The sequence below is a fragment of the Athene noctua genome, chromosome 2 (genome assembly GCF_965140245.1).
Source record: "Athene noctua chromosome 2, bAthNoc1.hap1.1, whole genome shotgun sequence".
NCBI classification, from domain to species: Eukaryota; Metazoa; Chordata; class Aves; order Strigiformes; family Strigidae; genus Athene; species Athene noctua.
Window position 1 is genome coordinate 112,867,309 of NC_134038.1, and position 19,477 is coordinate 112,886,785.

The 19,477-nt window shown below is 39.1% G+C and overlaps 1 protein-coding gene across 5 annotated transcripts in view; it reads left to right on the forward strand.

The window, feature by feature from the left end:
* Positions 1-224: 224 nt before the first annotated feature.
* Positions 225-19,477, forward strand: part of DNAJB6 (DnaJ heat shock protein family (Hsp40) member B6) — a 63,914-nt gene continuing 44,661 nt past the window's right edge. For 3 of the 5 annotated variants that reach the window (XM_074899929.1, XM_074899926.1, XM_074899930.1), the window contains exons 1-5: positions 240-350; positions 10,012-10,120; positions 11,490-11,599; positions 14,276-14,335; positions 14,695-14,805. In XM_074899929.1, the coding sequence (XP_074756030.1) occupies positions 10,056-10,120; positions 11,490-11,599; positions 14,276-14,335; positions 14,695-14,805 (346 nt within the window). In that variant the 5' untranslated portion in view covers positions 240-350; positions 10,012-10,055. Of the gene's footprint in view, positions 351-825; positions 923-10,011; positions 10,121-11,489; positions 11,600-14,275; positions 14,336-14,694; positions 14,806-19,477 lie in introns of those variants that run through there. The other 2 variants (XM_074899927.1, XM_074899928.1) reach the window with 2 other exon arrangements.

Sequence of the window (19,477 nt, forward strand, 5' to 3'; positions counted from 1 at the left end):
TAAGGACGGTGGCGTGCGCGGAGGCGGGGGCCGCGCCGCGCCGCTCCCCGGGGCTGCCTGACGAGGACGGCGGCCGGTCCCCGAGGCGCGAGGCGCCGCCCCCGCGGCAGGGCCGCCAGCCGCCGGCAGGGGGCAGGCTCCGCCCGCGCGGCTGGCGGGCGCGCGGCGGGCGGGGGGGCAGCACACGCCGTTCGAGAAACTTCCGGAAACAGCGGCGCGGAAGTGACGTCGGGCGCTGACGGCGCTTCCTGCTTGCGGCGGAGGTGAGCAGCCGCCGTTGCCGTTGTCCCGGGCTGCCGGCGGGGAGGGGAGGGGAGCGGAGCGGCCGCGCTGCGGAGGCACCGGGGCGGGTGAGTGCGGGGGGCGAGGCTGCCCCGAGACGGGCCTCGCTTCCTTCCGCCGTGTGAGGGGAAGGGGGGAGCGAGCGGGAGGGGGCGCCGGTTTCTGGGCCGGGCCGCGGATCTTAGCAACGGTGTTGCTGGTAACGGGGCCTGCCGGCGCGGCTTGGCGGAGGCCTGGGTCCGCGCCGCCATGCTGCGCGCTGGGGGGCCGGCGGTGGGGCGTCCCCGCAGGCAGCCGGCCTGCCGCTCTCCTCGGGGTTTTCTCCCCGGCCGTTGGGGAGGCGCGTGGCGGCGGCCCCGGGGCGGCCGGAGCGGGGTTTGCGTGGGGCGCGCAGGGAAGCGGAGCGGGCGGCGGGGATCTCCAGCACTCGGGGGGGGGGGTAGGGGGGGCGGGCGGGCGGTGAGGAGCCGCCCCGGGTGCAGTGGCTACTTCGGGCTTGTCCCGTAACTCGGGGCGGAGGAGATGCTTGGGATCCCCGGGCCGTGCCATCCCAGATGGGATTTGTCTTGTTTGCCGCAAGCAGAGAAGGCCTAGGTAGGAAGAAATCCGCATCTTCAATTTTGCTTGCCGTTACGGAAAGGTGAGGAGGAGCCTCAGTTCACCCCTCGCTCTTGAATGCGTTGAACAGATCTTTTAATTCAGTCCTTTTCTTCACAGCGTACTTTTTTGGCATGCTTGTAAACTAAAAGTGCTTTTTTTTTTTCCCCTGATAGAAGTGGTTTAGTTGAAATCTCTGTATTTATTAACTCAGAGTAGGGTCAGTAGTAAAAGTTTATTGTGGGTGAAGGTGGTAGCAGCCAGGTGTTTTAAAGTTGCTGTTGCCAAGTTCCAAGCTGAGTTGAAAATCGTCTCTGGTAGGTAAGGAACATAGTTTGTTGACAGTTTTTGCTGGATTTGGGAGAGGGCTGCAAGTTGGGAAGACATTTATGACCAGCCTTACTGTTTGTAGCAACACTTTATACTGTGTTACAGTTTTACTGTCAGCTCTCCTTGGCTGCTGAAAACCTGTGCTGCGGGATTAAGCCATTCTCATGAAGACATTAGAAAATATTCAAAATAATGAGCAAATTTGTTTTGAATTCTGATGATAATAATAAACTATTTGTTCAGTTCTTGTTTGGGCACAGTAACACCACAAAAGCTAAATTTATAACAATGCTAAGGAGCAAATGGTCAGGCTTGTGACATTGCATAGTCAATAAGTGATCAAGCCATGAGTTTTTAGGATATAAAGTGTCAAAACCTGATAAGAACAAGGTGTTGACATGGAGGGAACAGCTGGAATGAAACTGGGCTCTGCCTCTCTGGTCCTCTGAGGTGACAGTTACTGCTGCTGCCTGCTGACCTTAATTTTGTTTACTCTTTGGAGATCCTTGTACTCTAGTTAGGAGGGATTTTATGTTCAGCAGATGATCAAGAGCCTGGTGGTTAAAGTACCTTTTAGTTTGCTGGATTATGTTGTCAAAGAAGATTTGTTTGGACCAGTGAGTAAATGTATTTACAGATCTTGTCTCTGTGATTTACTTTTTTGTGGTTCTTTATTTTAAGCAACCAGAATGCTAACTAGCGCAGAATATTGGTCTAACTTTGTTTCCTCCTCTTGGCTCTTATGCTCCTTTTCAGTGGAGAACAAGAGGACGTTTGAAATGGATGATAATTTAGGATTAAATTTTCTTAAATAATCTCAGACATTGGAGGCGAAATTTAAATTGCTACTCTTACTGGCAGTACTGTTTAAACTGCAGTGTTACTAATAATTTCTTTTTCTGTAAACTGCAGTTCCCCCCCTCTTCCATCAGATTTGTCTTTTTATCATTTGTGCTTTTGAACTACAGCATGTTCTCACCAAAACAGCTTTTCTTTCTGGTATTTTCTTCTGTCTTTCCTTGATTGATACAGTTTGCTAATTTTTCTTGGCTGGACTTTGGGAGAAAGCATGCAAGGCTTCACTTTTGCGTAACTAAATTTTTAGTTGGAGAGATAATGTGTTTTTGCTATTTATTTTTTTTTTAGTAGATATATAAATTACCTACTGTATTCTTTCTTTCGTCTGCTAGTAGTTTTGAAATGTACATGGAGAGAGGAAACAACTTACGTTAAGTTCCTAATAGTATCTGGACTGTACTGAGAAAAGAAATACCCGCGTTTTGTTTTTTTTTAGCTGCGAAACTTTCAGGACCACTGCATTTGTACATCTGTGCTTAACACATTGGTGCAGTTAGGTCTTTGAGCTGAGGTCGTGTGGGATGAGAGTGGTGATTGTGATTGCAGTAAGTCCAGAGGCACTGAAGTTCTAGCCTGGAATTGACTGAAATGTCACACCAGGCTGAACAGTGAGTGCAGCCACCCGTGTTAGCCATCTTCTGCTCTTGTGCTGCTGTCTGTAGAGCACAATGCATCTCGATCATGTCAATACTTTGGACTTCCAGACTTAAGCAGACCATCTGTTTCTTACCAAATAAACTGATGTTTTCAAGGGAATGTATTGCCTTAATTTTCAGCTGGGTTGTGGGAGGTTTAATATTTTAGCATTTTGCTCCTTAAGTAGGAAGTGCTCCATTTCTCTGATAGCATTTATAAAGAACCTCCTCAGTTGTGTCCCAAAAACATTTCTGTCAACAGCTTTCCATTTGTCTTGATTTATTCAAGGAAGGGAAGGATTAGTGAGAAATTACTTAGCTTTGTCAAAACTTGTTGAATCTTATATATGATGATAGTGTATTTCAAGGTAACTTTAAATTAAAACTGTAGTTGATTATATTAGCAGGTTTAAATTATATTTTCTTTGGGTTTGGATGAAATACTACATTTGAATGGATGTTATAAGTTTAGACTTAATGAAAGCATTATTCTGCTCCTGTTTATTTGACTGCTAGGGAAGAAATAATTGATGCATATGAATTTCACTTCTGCAGTTCCTAGTTGTAGGTTTCATTTATGTTTTCTATTTGTTCTGAGTAGGTATTGAAATCCCCCTGTTATTAGCAAGGGCTTAGCACTTAACAAGGATGTTAAAGCTCATATAATAAGTCTGAAGCCATTCATAGCTACATTGCAGCCAGTTTTTGTTAAAACTTTGTTAATTCTTTTGATTAGAAGAAATTATTTTCTCTTAAAATGTCTGAATCTGACAGCTTGTCATCATTGTTCTGAAAAAGAAATTGGCATTTGTTTTAATGTAACTTTTTTTCTGGTTGGCTGAAGTAAAATTATCATGACTCAAAAACTACTTCAGAGGAAGTGCATAGAAACTTTAAACTATTTTCTTTTCCCCGAAGGATCATCTGGTTGCATGTGATTATTTGGCTGAAACTTTCTGGATATGATCTTCGCCAGTTGAGGCTTTCACTGTTTTTAATCGCTTAATCAAACACAGATCATACATTTTTTAAAATGAGTTAGGAATATTTTTACTTTGTGTAAAATAGCCTTTTATGGGTAGTTTTAGGAGGGTGCCAGTGTTCCAGATATTTGTATGACACAATTCCAAATTTGGACACCTGAGTTGTTGTGTTTTGGAAAAATGCCCCTTTTACTTTAAGGAGAGATGGTGAATAAGTGCCCTTTGATTTAAGGCATGCTCATAGATCAGATAAGTAAGTGGCAGAGTATCAGCTAAGGGTGCAGGGATAGCCTGTTCACTGATCTACTTCCTTCTCCAGTTTTTGTCAGGTAGTTTATGTTTCTTTCACATATGAAGTTTTTTTGATTTCTTCTGTTTCCATTTGTGATAGGTTAATTGTTTTTTAAAGGTTTCTTACTTTTTGTCCCCTACAGGCTCTCCATGTGCCAGGCAGAAATACAGACCAGAAAGTCCTGTAGTTCTTGCCACAGTTGCATCTTGCTCCCCTTGGGGAGGAGAGGAATGGACAGGGTTCTTTTTAACTTCTTACCTTGAGGGGTGAGGGAGCCTTGTACAGGTGGCTCTTTTTTGGTTGTGGTGGGTTTTTGTTATTCTTTTTTTTTTTTTTTTAATAGAACTTGAACTGCAAGGTAAAGTAGTCAGCCTAGCTACCTTTCTCCCTGTATGAACTGCATCTTCTCTTAATAATCACTGTATTCAAATCCATTCTGTTTTCTAACATAGAATCAGGATGTTTGGTGAAAACATGAGATTAAACTAAGCTTTTTGGCATGTTCATTTTATTAGATTCATCTCATGGGGATGCTGTGGTAGTATTAATGTAATGAGTATAAACATTGTTGTTTAAGTACATTTTATTAACTTTAATTATATGGTAAATTTACATTTTTCCATGAAGCAGTACATTTCAGGAACCTGTGAAGTTAAACTGTAACAGCTTTTCTAAGCTTAGGTAAGTAGAAGTTAAGAGTGCAGAGGTTTTTAATATACCTTAATCTATAACACACTGTGCATGTATCAGTGGGAAGAAAAATTTAATGTTGGTGCATTGTTTAAATGTATTTGTCAGGTTAATCACAAACTTCATACAGGTTTTATTGCTCTGCAGTATTGCACTCATCAAAATTGAAGTAACTTCCTTTTGGTTCCTTAGCATTCTTAAACTTCCTATTAGATTTTCTGATATACAGTGTGGGTGTTTGTACTAGCGCTGTACAAGTGCTCACAGCCAAGAGACTTGGTCAGGGTCTCAGCTCAGGTACGTATGGTGCATCCCAGATATTGTTGCTAGAACTGACAAAGATCTCCTATTTGGGAATTGGCCAGGGTTTTTTGAGCCTGGTGTGTCTTCCTGTGTTGCTGAGTTGTACTAGGTAAAATGCACCTGATTGTTGCCTGAGTGGTGTTCTATTCTGAAGAGTTGTGGTGTGAGGTTTGTCTTTTTTTGTTTCTATAACCAATATCTGTGAAAGCAGTGACGTCTTCAAGCCAGTGAGAACTCCTTGAGCCACTGGTACAAATGTGTCTTGGATGCCTTGGCAAATAGTGCTTTATGGTTGATCCTTATTTACCCTTCTTTTAGATGGCTAACTTGGAAAGGTATAGGCAAGTAATTCCAGTTCATGAATTGCGTTTGAAATCTGTAGCTTGTGAGCAAATGAAGTGACAACTTCATCTGAAGTATGTTACTTTAAGACTGGAAATATTTATATATGTCTCTGAATTTACTGTACTGTAAGTAATAAAAAGTTCAGTAAAGGTGTCTTAGCTATGTAAACATCAAATGAATAAATACTAGAAAACTCTGAAAGTGTGTGTGTGTTGCTTGGTGTTCTTTGTATGGCCCTGGACCCATACCAGTATTAATGCTACTGTAGTCTGTTCATACTTTGAAGCAATGTAAAATTTTATCAGGTCCAGCTGACGTACTGCTTTCTAATAAAGCTCCTGGAATGCGAAAAAGTGTATTTTCTTAGTCATAGGTTGCAATTTCCAAAGATCCTTGAAGTGTGTGTGCATCATCTATTAACATACCAGAGACATCTCTGAATTGCGCAGTTGCTGTTGAGTAGGTCGGGCGCAAGCTCAAGCTGAACTGGTATTTGTAAGAGGATATTCCTTCTTCCTGTGTTAGCAGCTGGACGCACTCCTTCAGGTACGTTCATAGAAAGCAGGCAGGTACTAGGAATTGGATGGCTGTGTGACTTGCACAGGATAGTGATGACTGGCTGCTTCTGTGAATTGTATGAATCAGGAATTTGGAACTCCCATGTCCTACCCAGGTGACTCCGCTAATCACTAAGCTTGAGCTATTCTGGCATCTTCCAGGACTCTCCATGCTGCCCCACTGCTTTATGGCCAGAAATAGAGAACTTTTTCTGACCAGGCTGACTGCAAAGGTTGCGTGCCCCTCACTGTCTGGTACAAGAATTTTTTGTTTGGATACCTTCCTCCCTTCTGTATTTAGTTGAGTGCTGCTTTGTCATCCCTGCAGGTTGTGCATCTCATTCCTTTTTTTTCTTTATCATCTGATCTTATAAAAGTTTGTAGCTCTTTACATATCTATCGTCTGTAATTCTTCTCATGACTTTTATGTAGCCGAGGACTTTGCTGTAAAGAGAGTTTATGAGCTGGGTTTCAAGATAACTCTTAGACTGGTCTAGCTTTGGGCTATGGTGTAGAGGGAGATCTCAAGCCTAGTGATGTACTTGTATCAGTTGCCTTGAGTGAGTATGAGCATTCCGGGCTCCTGCTCCATAAAACAGAGCAAAGCTGACTACTTCTGTGATGACTGAGAAATCTATAAGCTATGGAACCTTCTGGTTCATATAAGCATTTGGATGTTTGATTTATTCATGCTTCAAAGAAGGAATTAAGAGTAACTGATAACATCCTGTAAACACAGTGCAATTATGAATACTAGTAACTGTAGATTTTTGCAAGCAGACACAAAGGCCATCAAACAATTTACTTCATCTGGGGGTTTTTTTGCTTGTTTTTTCTTCTGAGACTTTGAAGATTTTTCAGTGGTTGGAGGCGGTAAATTAGCTCATGTGAGCTGGCTTCCTTGTGGCTTTGGAAAAAGCTCTTGAGTGCCTGGTTAATGAGCCTTGCTTGTGTATTTGGAGACAAATTGTTTGACAGATTTGGGGTTGTAAGAAGATTTTTGTCAGTGTCCTTTTGGTTAGGACAGTTGAGTATTGTTTTTCATTTTGCAGGAAGGTATATGGCATGCTTATTTGAGGCATGTAAGGCATTTTCACTATGCAGATTCCTACTAGCCTTAAAACTACTGATTTTTTTTTTTAGCTGTTTTCTCTTTTGTTGCAAGTTGGTGGTCATTGTTTTTTTAAGCGAATATTTTGATTACTTTTTTTCCTGGAAAGATTGGAGACAGGTCTTTTCTAGTTTGAGTGTTGGGGTGGGGCTGTTTTGGGTTTTTTTTGTGTGTGTGTTGTGTTGTTTTTTTGGGGTGGTTTTGAATTTTTTTCTTGTAAATATTGCTAAAACCTTTGTGCACACAAGAAAAAAGTTCCTATGATATCTAAAATTGTAGCAATGCAGTTTATCTTTTATGGTGACTAGCAGATAGAAATAGTGATTAATTAGAGATGAACCCTTACTGTCACCTGAATGTTTAAGGATAATATAAACAGTTTGTTTTCTTTAGAGATCTACTGGTTTGTCTTAATTCAGACTTTATATGGCAGGTAAAAACTGAGCAATAACACACTTGGAAAAGATATAGTATGAAAGCCGCAGACATTTCTTTGAAACAAATAATTCCTCTGTTCATGGAGTTGCTTCTTAGGGTCAGAGTAATCTATTAAGAGCTGGTCACGTTGCCTCAGCAGTCATTTTTGGTCCCAAATTCAGGCATTTGTTATTTAGGCTATATTGGTGTATGTATTGAGTCAGAACTTACAAGACTGCTTGCACTGCTTTTAAACAGCTAAAGTGTTTAAAGAAATACTTGTTGAAATCAATACCAGTGTGCGCAGAGTTCTCTAGGAAAAGTTGTGATTTTTTTTTTTTTACATTTAAGTTGCTTTTCCTACCTGCTTATTCTAGCTAGAAGCTAGAGTTTTGAATTTTCCCCTTAAGATATCTGCCTAAATTGAGGAGTGCTAAGGAGACTCTTGTGTTTAAGAAGGAAGAATATGGAAAAAAACACTTAGTATGTCTGTATGCTCTTACATGTTGTGGCTTCCTGCTGTTAGCTCACTGGTTTTAGGCTCTTGTTAGGAGGGGCTCTGACCTCTAGCTTTAAGCTTGACTCATACTAGATTTCCATCACACCCCCCCCCCCCCCCCCCAGTTTCTTTCGGTAAACTATATGTTCCGTATATGTTATTACTCATAAGGACTGGCTACAGGATTTGATGATATTCTTAACCCATCTTAATTTTGCTCCTCACTTGTGTATTCATAGAGCTGCTTGTTCTAACCATTGTTTGGGAAACAGCAAAATTAGTAAGGCCTAGTTGATAGCAAATATTCTGGGATATTTTTGGTAACCTCTACGTTTACATATTGAACTCTGCCATTGCTGTATTAGTATTGGCAGTTTTAATGTAAATTTTAATGCATGTCTTCTGGCTTCCCTCAGTGTTGGTCACAGTATTAACTATACCCTTAGTATTTTTTGCAGTGTGGAGGTTTCCTCAAAGGGCAAAGTCAATTAGAGGTCTGTTTACCTGCTACACTTTAATTTTGTAAGTGTTTGTGGGACTGTATGGTTAACTAGATTGCTGAAACCACCCAAGTTTTAAAAGCATGTAGCTCCTCCAATGCATTTGCTTCTGTAAGTAGTTTGGAGGGGGAGGTAGTGTGGCGGGGTATCTCTTAAACTGGTTTTGCCATTTGAGGAAATGTGTGTGTAACCATGTCCCTAATTAAAGTTAATTAAGCTTTAACCTAAACAGCAGTGTATTTTGAAGATGTATCAATTTATTTTAAAAGGCAGCTCTTTAATGTTTATATCCCAGGATGTTGAAAGAAACATGTAATACTAGCACCATAAATGAATTTCATAATATTTCACCAGGCTATATTATGCTTCATTCTTTCATTTATGTGAAAGAACATGAAAATGAGACTTTTCCTGGGCTGAAATGAAAAACACTGAATGATTTGAGGGGAGAAAAAAAAAGTGATTTCAATGAATTTTTGTTCTTGATACATGGGATAAGAAAATGTGACTAACAAATTGCTGTGTTGTTATGTTCTAAGTACATTTGGGTGACTTTGCCTGCAAGAGTTGATAACTCATTAGGAAGGTCAGTGTTGCCTTGTTCATAAAATGAAACGAACCAGCAGCAGCAGTAGGATGGAAAGGTGGTTGGAACTTTTGCCAAGAACTGACACTTCTTGGTGGGCAGAAGAAGCCTTTGCATGAAGAGATGAAATGTTCAGGAAATTTTTAGAAGGATTCTTTAATCTTAGTGGTCATTTAGTTGAACTAATGGTTAGTATAGCTGTTCCTTGTTAGTATTACTAATACTGACAAGAAACTGTCGGTATTTGAATTGAGTAGGGCAGGTGCTTTTCTTCTAACTTGTAGGTTTTTTAGGACTCTTGTGAAAACTTTATTATCTTATACTAAGAAACACGAGGTTCCTCTGTACTTGAGCTGGTTGGTTAACCTTGCAGTTTGAGCAGTCTTGCCTGGCTATGTACTTTTATGTTGATAAACATAAAGGAAGTAGATGGAATTCAGTAGCTTTGGAAATATGTGAATTTTCCGTCAAAGTTTGAGTACAAGAAAGGCTTATTGGACGCTATAGCTGTAATTTTACATTTCTAAGACCTGCATACATATTGCTTCTTTGAAGGGAGCATCTCAGTGGAAGTAATGTTCTAAACAGTAGATGTGAAAGATGTGGCCCTTTTGTTTAGGCTCATATGTGCTTAAGACATGATATAGGTGTCAGAGGTGAACGTGATACATGGTTTCTTTTTCATTCAGTTATTCATGTATATATCAAAATGGTCACATACTGTACATACTCTTCTTAATGAACTGATTAAATCTACCTTTTCAGTCTTTTGTTTCAGGAACCTGCTGTTTACCTATGTCTCTGCACTGTGTTTCAGTGGGATTAAAGAACACAAACAAAAATCAGAATCTTAAGTAATTGATCTGTCAACCTAAAATAAAGCATTTTTATTTGGAACATGCGAATTTCTAAAACCAAGCAGCTTTCTCTGATCGGGTTTCATACTGGAAGATACTAGGCTTCTGCCTGACTTTTATGAAGTAGCATTACTGGACAAGCTTCATTTACAACTTCTTCTTCTTACAGGACTTGAAAGACTCAGCTGTTGTTAACAAGACAACTACTGAAACATGGTGGATTACTATGAAGTTCTGGGAGTGCAAAAGCATGCCTCAGCAGAAGATATTAAAAAAGCGTAAGTTTCACTGGTGTATATATATATATATAAAAAAATATATATTTTAAGGAACAAATATAATCGCATGGTTTCTGATTTTTCACTTTGTTTTCAATGCTAGAATGAGTAGTAGCCATCTGAGGGGGTACCTTTGTTAACAGATAAATATTCTGAAGAATAGAATTTGCTCATTTTCATGAAATTCGGAAAAGAATCCTGAGTACTGCTGAAGTGAAAATGTCATTGGCCACTCTTTTTTGATCACTGTTAAATACATTTCTGTACAAGTGTGCCTCCAAACTTGATATGGTACAGGCAGTGATAGACCCTTCTTCTGTGGCTGAATTGCAGTACTTAGTCTTCCCCTCCTCTTGCAGAGGTGCTTTTTTGGATACTAGCTCTTTCTTAACATGAGGTCTGGTTTCTGTGCTCAGATTTTGATGGACTGAACATCTGTTACTATTAAAAAGACTCCCACTGTTTAAATTAGGAGTGTTCAAAGAAATTACATACAGTTCTTAGTTTAGATTTACTGTTTATTTACTAAGATGGTTGTTTGTAACATTTTCAGAAGATACAGTGTACTTTTTAACAAACAATTGGGAAGAAACATTTCTGTTAACGCAATCCTAGTATACCAAAACTGTTTGACAATAAATTGCAGTTTCAAGTGATCTGGAAATGCTGTGTTTCTCTCTTGCCTTCTCCTGGTGCCTGAGCTTAATTAATCAAATTGCACCGGTGATAGAAGTTTGATTTATGTTTTTTTCCTCCTTTGTTCTTTTGCAAATTCATGCACGTACTACTTTATCAACTCAAAAGTTTGAACAGTGATCTTGGATGACTGTAAAGTACTCTGAATCAAGCTAAGCACAATCTTAGCTTTGCCCCTCTAAGTAGTTATGAGCACCTTGCCTAAAGTATTTCATTTGAGGTTAGGAATTGTGTGCAGCTGTGGCAAAGAAGCCACTGATGTTAGGATGCTGCCAGTTTGGTATCAGGATACTCTTGAAGCTCTACTGTCTTTGCACCAGAATACTCTTGATGCTTCCCGTGGTTGGTTATAGTATTGAATAATTATGGAGCTCTAAGGAGAAGCCCATAGCAGAAGTGTATGGAATGTTTTGCTTAGACCTGCCAGATACTGATCATCAGAAATGAACAGGAATAACCTCAAAATAACTGAAGAACCCGAAACCTACTTTTTTAAAGCAAATCTGAGTAGATGGTTCTTTGTGTATGTGCAGAATCTGTTGATATTGGTCTAGATGCAAGATAAAAAGCACTTGGGAATTTCTAAATATTTTAATCCCTGACAACTTGTTTGAAACTTTTAGCATATTCCTTCCTTTCAGAGTAAAATATCCTTTGTTTTCCTTCCATTTAGGTACCGTAAATTGGCATTAAAATGGCATCCTGATAAAAATCCAGACAATAAAGAAGAAGCAGAACAGCAATTTAAACAAGTAGCTGAGGCTTATGAAGTTTTGTCAGACGGTAAGTGTATTTTAAAACAGCTTCTGAAATGCAGGGCTCTAGTCTGGGTATCAGACTGGAAATGCTGATGTGTATGCTTTAAAAGGATATTGTAACTTTGCTTTACCATCCAACTCAACTACTTCCCATTTTCAGAAGAAAGGAGAGAAAAAGAAGCTGCAGATAAGACAGAATGAGCAGAAATTTTGAAACAAAGTTCAGGATTTCTCTATATGAGTAATCAAACCAGTTTCCTTCTAAAAATTGAAATCCTGTGTTTGCCAGGCCCATTTCTCAAGATCTGTGAATACCAAGATTAATTTTATTTTAGGAGGTAAAGCCAATGTTACCTTCGGTATAGGGGAATTAGTATGTTTCTCCAATAAAAGTCAGGATAGACAAACTATGAACTATCTACTGCTGGGTCTGCTGCTTCTAGTTGTAACAGTAAGCTAGTCTTGATAAAGCCCAATCATACTGTAAACCTTCCTGAAAATTTGGATTGTGTTTGTGTGAATTCCATAAACTCAGTCAACTGTGATACTGAGGAGAGTGTTTATTTTGAATTGTTCTGAAACAGTTGCTTAGCCTGACATGTGGTGCAGGAATTCTGCTTATAGTTCTGCTTATAGGTATCTTTTTTGCTTGAAAATTATCATTAACTTGCTAGTGTTCTGGCAAAAGCAGTCTGAATCATAACAAAGTTTGATTATTTTCCCCTGTAATTGACTGCAGCTGTCTCTGCTATTTCTGAAGTGTCCTTGATTTCACCTGAGGCTAGTGAGCATGGGAAGGCTATATTTAAAGCACTAGCGGCATCTAGATTACCTTTCAGAATTTGGCCTGGTTTATGAAGCTGCAGTCTTGCACACCCTGTTTCATTGTTCGGTTTTGATACTTAATTGACATGGCAGAAGCAGAACATAATTTATGGGCAGTTCATTGTATACTTGTCTTTGAGAGTAAATTAACCTTCTTGGGCAAATTTTTTGAGCAAGATAAAAATAGGATACTAGTTTGGTTGTTATACAGATCTTTTAAATTCTTCAGAAACAGTATGCTGCTAGAATTTTAGAACATCTAAAAATGCTGCCTGGTTTTGGATCTAGACCAAATCCGAAGTTACTGGTGTCTTAACTCTGATGCACAAATGATTGTTATCTGAATCCTGAGCCTGTGGTTGAGAGGCAATCAGCTGTTCTGCAGACTTAATGAAATTTTCTGACACCATTACAGGCTTGAATGAAGATAGATTTTTGGCAGAAGAATAGTTTTGTAAGGGTTACATAAGCAAGGAATACTGAAATTGGGTGATCATAGAACACACTTCCCTTGTGGTTTCAAGAACGTTATATTTTTCAAGATGAACTTCAGGCTTTGTGAACCCTCAGGTCTTTCTCGCTGTTTCCTGCTCCTTCTGACAGTTTGTCTGCCTTACTGCTTCAATCTTTTTACATTGGTGGGTAGGTTAACCTCCTTTCTTTAAAAATTGCTTTCTAGAAAGGCAGCATGGGTAATGTTCCAAGCTTTGTGGGAATGTGTGTGTGGGAACCTATTGCAAGTTTCCATTATTTGGAGATGATGACCGGTATATAAAATTTTAATTCCTGTCAAAATTATTTTACTTGTCAGCAGCTGTTTGAGGTAACTGCATGTTCTTTCAGTGATCTATTTAAATTTCAAAAACATCATTCTCTGAAGAGATTCCACTGGGAATAGCATGTTAATATTAAAAGTCTAAAATGAGATGCCCTGGCTGGGTTTTGGCTTGATGCTTTCACACCAGTGCAAGCAAAATAAGCTATCTGCCTCTAGGTTCCCTTCCAGTAGCAAAAGTTCAGTCTGATCTTCTGTAGTAATGTAGAGTTTATTTCTTTTTTTCCCTTTCTCACAGATACTGGAAGGCTGGTCTGCAATGAAATTAAGAAATAGCCATTCCATGCCTTCTAAAATAATAGAGAGCAAGCAGTTTGAGTAAAATCCTTCCACAGCATTTTTTTAACATCACTTCATTCCCCTTTATTACACTAGAAGTGGCTGTAATTAAATTGAGAGGTTTTGCAGTCACTCATACAAACATTGTCCTTCCATTCTCATAACTGTCACAATGGGCTTGGTCTTGTGCAAGAAAAGGAAAAGAGGCAACGGTTGAGGTTTGCAACAAGGGAAATTCCAGATGGTTAGTAGGAAGAGAATGCTTACAATGAGAATGCTTGAGCACTGGGACTGTGTTCCGGAGAGACTGTGGAATCTTCTTTCCTTGGAGATTGATGAGGTCAGGGGTTTTCTTAACCAACTTTGAGGTTAGACTTGTTTGGAGGAGAAGGTTGAATTCTAGAGGACCTTTACAAGCTAAAGCTTTCCATGGTACCTGTGTAAAGATAAAGACTGCAGTGTTCTTCTCAAAGCCAAGCTTCCTTGTGAAGAATTTTTTTTCTGATGCAGCAGGGTCTGAGCTTCTACAACTAAATAATGAACTGAACTGTAAAAAGTCTGCAGTTCAGTACCTGTTCTTTCTGAACCTGAATTGCTTCGTCAATACTCAGCAAAAATTTTCATCAGTTACATGCCAGAACTTCCTTAAATAAACTAGCTTTGAGAAGATGTTAGGCTGGGAATACCAGTTAGTCTTTTTGGGTTTTTTTGTCAAATGCAATGTGCCTATTTACTGACATGATGTGCAACTTCTCCTTGTAGCTAAAAAACGTGACATCTATGACAGATATGGAAAAGAAGGTTTAATAAATGGAGGTGGAGGTATGTTGATAACTTAAAATTTCTTTGCTTTCTCTATTCTGGAATCTATTTTCTTAAGCTTTCTTTTTAAGATGGGAATCTGAAAATGCCTATACTAAGGCCTAAAATGTAATCTGAAAATTGAAATTACAATTGTTTTGACATTTTTTTCAGTTGTTGCAAAAGGTACTACTGATATCTGGAAACAGAGAAAAGAGAATTAATTATAAAAAGTATGATGTGTACTTAACGAGTCATAACTGAAAGAGAAATTGTAGAAATATTTTTATATTTTTAAATGACTCAAATACCACACAAGCGTGAACATTCTTGTGAGAAGGAATGTGTGACAGTAATGGAAATGTAACTTCTTTTTTCAGGTGGAAATCATCATGATAATCCGTTTGGATTTGGATTTACATTCCGTAACCCAGAAGATGTCTTTAGGGAGTTTTTTGATGGAAGGGACCCCTTTTCTTTTGACTTCTTTGGTAAGTAATCCACTGGTTTTAGTTATGTGTATCTAAAGTATGGCTAAAACTTTACACTTACAAAAGAAACATAGCTAATGCATCTTTGTTAGAAGTAGCTCTGAAGACTGGAAATAAACCTTGGTATTTTGTATTATATTTAAAATGCTTGTTTCCTACCTGTTTCTTCTTGGTTGATTTGATAGTACAGAACAGATACAGCTTGCCAGTTCATGTTTTGTTGGAAGACCCGGTTTAAAAAAAACCAACCCACTATTAAATCAAGGTTGCAGTGTCTCTGTAGTTTGGAAAGAACTAACATTCAACAGAAAAACTATACACTGGAATTCCCTCTTGAGAATCTGTCTAGGCAGACTTAGTCTTTTGAATTTGATCTCTTTTTGATCTGTAAATATTTAATGTAGCTTTGAGAGCTTCTGAATTGCACGGGTTAACTGTTACAACATAGCTCTCAGTGTGAACTGGTATCATAGCAGGAATAACTTTCTTGTATCAAAATAAGAACAGCTGCATACATAATCTAGACACTCTTCCAAATTCATGTCATGTTTGCTTGGGGGATAGAGCCCCTAAAGGCTCAGACAAATAGTTCTTGAAGCCTGGATGCTTCATTTAGTTAAAGGAATCAATTACGTGATGAAGTTGTCTGATCTTTTTACTGGAGTGCTGATAGTCTTTAGGCTTGTGATGTTGCTCTAGTGGATTGAAGGTCTTTTCAGAGGTGCTGGATTTCTTACTCTACTTCTCTGTTTATGTTGTACTGCATAAAATGGTGACCTATAAAGTGGAACACATCCTGTGACAGTATTTAGAGTCCCATAATGAAAACTGCAAGAGATGTACTTGAAAAACAAAGCTCTCTTCCTATTCAGTACCTTGATATTGATTAATCTCTACAATAATGTATGTAGATGTTTTAATATTTTTAGATATATTTTTTTATCTTTGACAGCATTAAGGGGCTAGTTCAGCTTGGATTTTAATTACATCTTTAGTTTGCTCTTCAGGGATCATCAGTTGTTGGATGACTGTAATAAAGGATTAGAAAGGGGGTTGAAGGGCTAGAGGTTGAATTCAGTAGAAAGTTAGTTGATGCATTAGATGAGTAGCTAGAGGAAGAATCTGGTAGAGGATAAGCAGCAGAACTTGAGCAATTACATCCAGTGGGAAATCAGCAGAAGTAGTGAAGGGCAGATTGGAGGGCGCATCTAGCAGAGTACTGATGAGTGAAGTGAGGACTGAACTGCCGGCAGTAGAAGAAGAAGAAGAATCTTAAGGAATACTAGTCGAGGATTTCAGTTTAGTGGAGATAAGTGATCTCAGCACTGGTTAGGCCACATTTGGAGTACTATGTCCCGTTCTAGGCTCCCCAGTACAAGAAACAGCTACTGGATAGAGTCCAGTGAAGGACCACTGAGACAAGGGACTGGAGCTTCTCTTACATGAGGAAAAGGCTGAGAGAATTGCTGGAATTTTTCGGTATAGAGAAAGCTCACGGTGAGGGTCTCATCAACATCCATGTGAAGGGAGGGTGTAAAAAAAGGTGGAGCTAGGCTGTTGTCAGTGGTGCCCAGTGGCCGGGCAAGAGACAGTGGGCACAAATGGAATCGCAGCAGGTTCTGCCTGAAGTTAGGGTAACACTTTTTCACTGTGAGCGTGACTGAGTATTGGAGCAGGTTGCCTGGAGAGATTCTGGAATCTCCATGTTTGGAGATACTCAGAAGCCATCTGGATGTGATCCTGGACAACCAGCTGTAGGTGGCCTTGCCTGAGCAGGGGATTGGACCAGATGACCTTCAGAGGTCTCTGCCAACCTCAACCATTTTGTGACTGAGTGGTAGAAAAACTAGGAAAATCTGAGCAAGACGTCGAGTAGGAAGCTAGTGAGGTGGAACTGGGAGAGAGTGTTTAGCGCTCTTCTTATTTTTAAAAAAATCTAAGATACTTGAAAATAGTTGGTTCTTAATCAAATATCTGTATAGTAAATTGTATAGGTAAGGCATGTTCTAGCTACTGGGAGACTGACATAAGGTCTGTTTGATTTTGATTGTATTTCATCAGCACTAGCAAAAGATTAACTTTTGCTGTCTATGAAAATGTCACTGTTCATGACTAACCTTAAAGCCATGAAGTTGTTCTGCATGTTAAATAGTCATGGGCTTAAAAAGGACCCGAGGACTTACCTTTTGGATTCCTTAAAGGGAAGGCTGTACAACATAATGCATAGAGCTATCTAGCTTATCAAATGGAGATGCCACTGCTGCCAAGTTTTCCTTGGGTATTGCCGCTACTTTAGCCCCTCCTGTAGAGGAATAGTGATACATCTTACCCTGTCGAAACAGTGGACTTATCTCTGCACCAGGGACATCGAGACATGCTTCCAAAAAACATTCTGCCCCTGTTTAATACCTGAATTTATTTATTCAAAATCAGGTTATCTACTTCATGTATTGATCACTGTCATTGTCAGCTTTAAGATAAGAGTAATGTTACACAGGCTTCACTTCTTGCAGAGTGAGGTTCTGGCACTGTCAGCAGTGTTACGTATATTCCAGTTGATGAAAACTAATTGTTTAAAGCTGCTTCCACTTTATATGGATAGTTGCAGTGTCAGTGACCAGAGTTCTAAAACCTGTGTTGAGCTTTGGATTTCGAGTAAAAGCCCTTGTAATATTTTTCTGTCAAAAGGCTTCGAAGTGAGCACTTTTTTGTTTTGTTTTTGCTTTAAAATGCCCAAGACATTCTCTGTTATGGGGAAGTGCAACTCAAAACCAATTTTTCCACAGCTTTCTATAAAAAGTGTATCCAACAATCTTTGCATTTATGTGAATGTTTAGGATAATACAACTTGAAAATATGGGTGCTTTCAGCTGAATATGGTGCATTTAATAATGCCAAAAGCAAGGAGTAGAATTGTGTATGTAACGTGAATATTTGTATTGGTGAACTAGGGCCTTTGTAGAATCCGCTGTGTTGAAACACTGGTGGGACAGCTTGTGTCCTGAAGAATAAGGGAATTTGTCTTCTAAAAATGAGGAATTTTCAACTTGTTGATGAATTTTCTGTGGAACTAGTGACTTTTTAAGGACCTATTCAGGTTATAATTGGTTTTATAAGCAACTGAATAAGGACTGAGGTCATGCTTTCTAAAAATGTACACTGGTGGAATCAAATATGAAAATTTAATAAATAGTTTGAAATGTTTGTACCTTTCATACAGTTTGAAGTGACATGTAGTGTAGCCCACAGAATGCAGGTGGGACTCCATATCCTGATTGCCACTGAATATGTAAAGCTCAGCATTCAGATGCATAGTCCTTGTAAATTTATGGATGTGAAGAATATCTAAAATTGTGCTATGAGTTCTGTTAAACTCCACTGAGCTATGTTGCACTGCTATTGCAGTTACAGAAGGTTTTCTTTATAAACAGAGGCATCTTTATTAATCTGTAGAAATGAGAATGTATGAAGACTTCTGTGGTGATTTTTAACTAAGTCACTTCAAACATTTAAAATGTAAATTTATAATACTGTTGAAGACAGCTCTGAAGCAAAGCTAGTGTTGTGTGTTGCACCTATTTCTCTTCGCTGAATTTCAGGCAAACACTTTGTAAAAATAAGAGTGCATGAAGGCTAGTTTTAAAACTCGATCTGATAACATGACAGGTGGTTAACTCTTTACTTTTGAGCCATGTGGGCTCATTTTCTGTGACGTCAGAAAAGCAGAATCAGCTTTTCCCTCGTGAGTTCTTTCAGTGAGTTTTCAGTCTCTTGGACATACAGGTAGATGGTAATCCATATAACAGCAAGAAAAGAAAAGGTAATGCTTCCTATGCAGTACTACTTTTTGTATTGCAGAGTACTGTCCTGGAATATCAGTGTCTAAGTGGTATTCAGCACTCTGTACCATATGTTTCTTCTAGTCTTTGACTGTCCTTTGACATTAGAACTGTTTATTGTTAAGATAGAGATTGATTTCTCTTTTCATTAAGTTTGTTTTATACTTGAAGTATATCCTACTCAATTTATATATGGTGCTTGCCTTGAGTTGATTTGTGTTCCATGCAGTGTTTTGTTCATATTTTACTTGTAAACTTTTCAAGGATGTTGTTCTGCTGTATTTTAACAGTCCATAGTGATGGAAGGATCACAGTGTTACCACTGGTAATGGAGATGTATTGATTAATTTAAGGACTGATGCTTGAAGCATTGCAAGGAACAAACTGATGTGTTTTGGTGTAGGCAAAAGTGCTTGATTGATTCTGGGTTGTTAAAGAATTGACTTAGTTTTAGGCTTTTCAGATTCTCACTTCACGCACGGGCTATATGTTGGAAGGAATTATCAGTGAGGAATTATATTGAAAGAGGGGGTAGATATTACAAGAGCGTAACGTTATCCAGCAGACAGTCTAGTAGTTCAAACAACTCCTTAAGTAGTTGTCATCTTTTATATACACTGAGTTTCATAAACACATCTGGTGAAACTTGAGATGGTTTAGTGTGTTTGAGATGCCTAATTTCTGTATGGGCTAGAAAAGACAACTCAGGGCCTACAGCAGACCACTGTCTGCTAGCAGCAGCATCTAGAAGCTTGATAGGATGTTTCAGGGCATTTCAAGCAACTTTAGATGCCTGTATGTCTATTTAACTGAATCCCAGAAAGAACCATGCT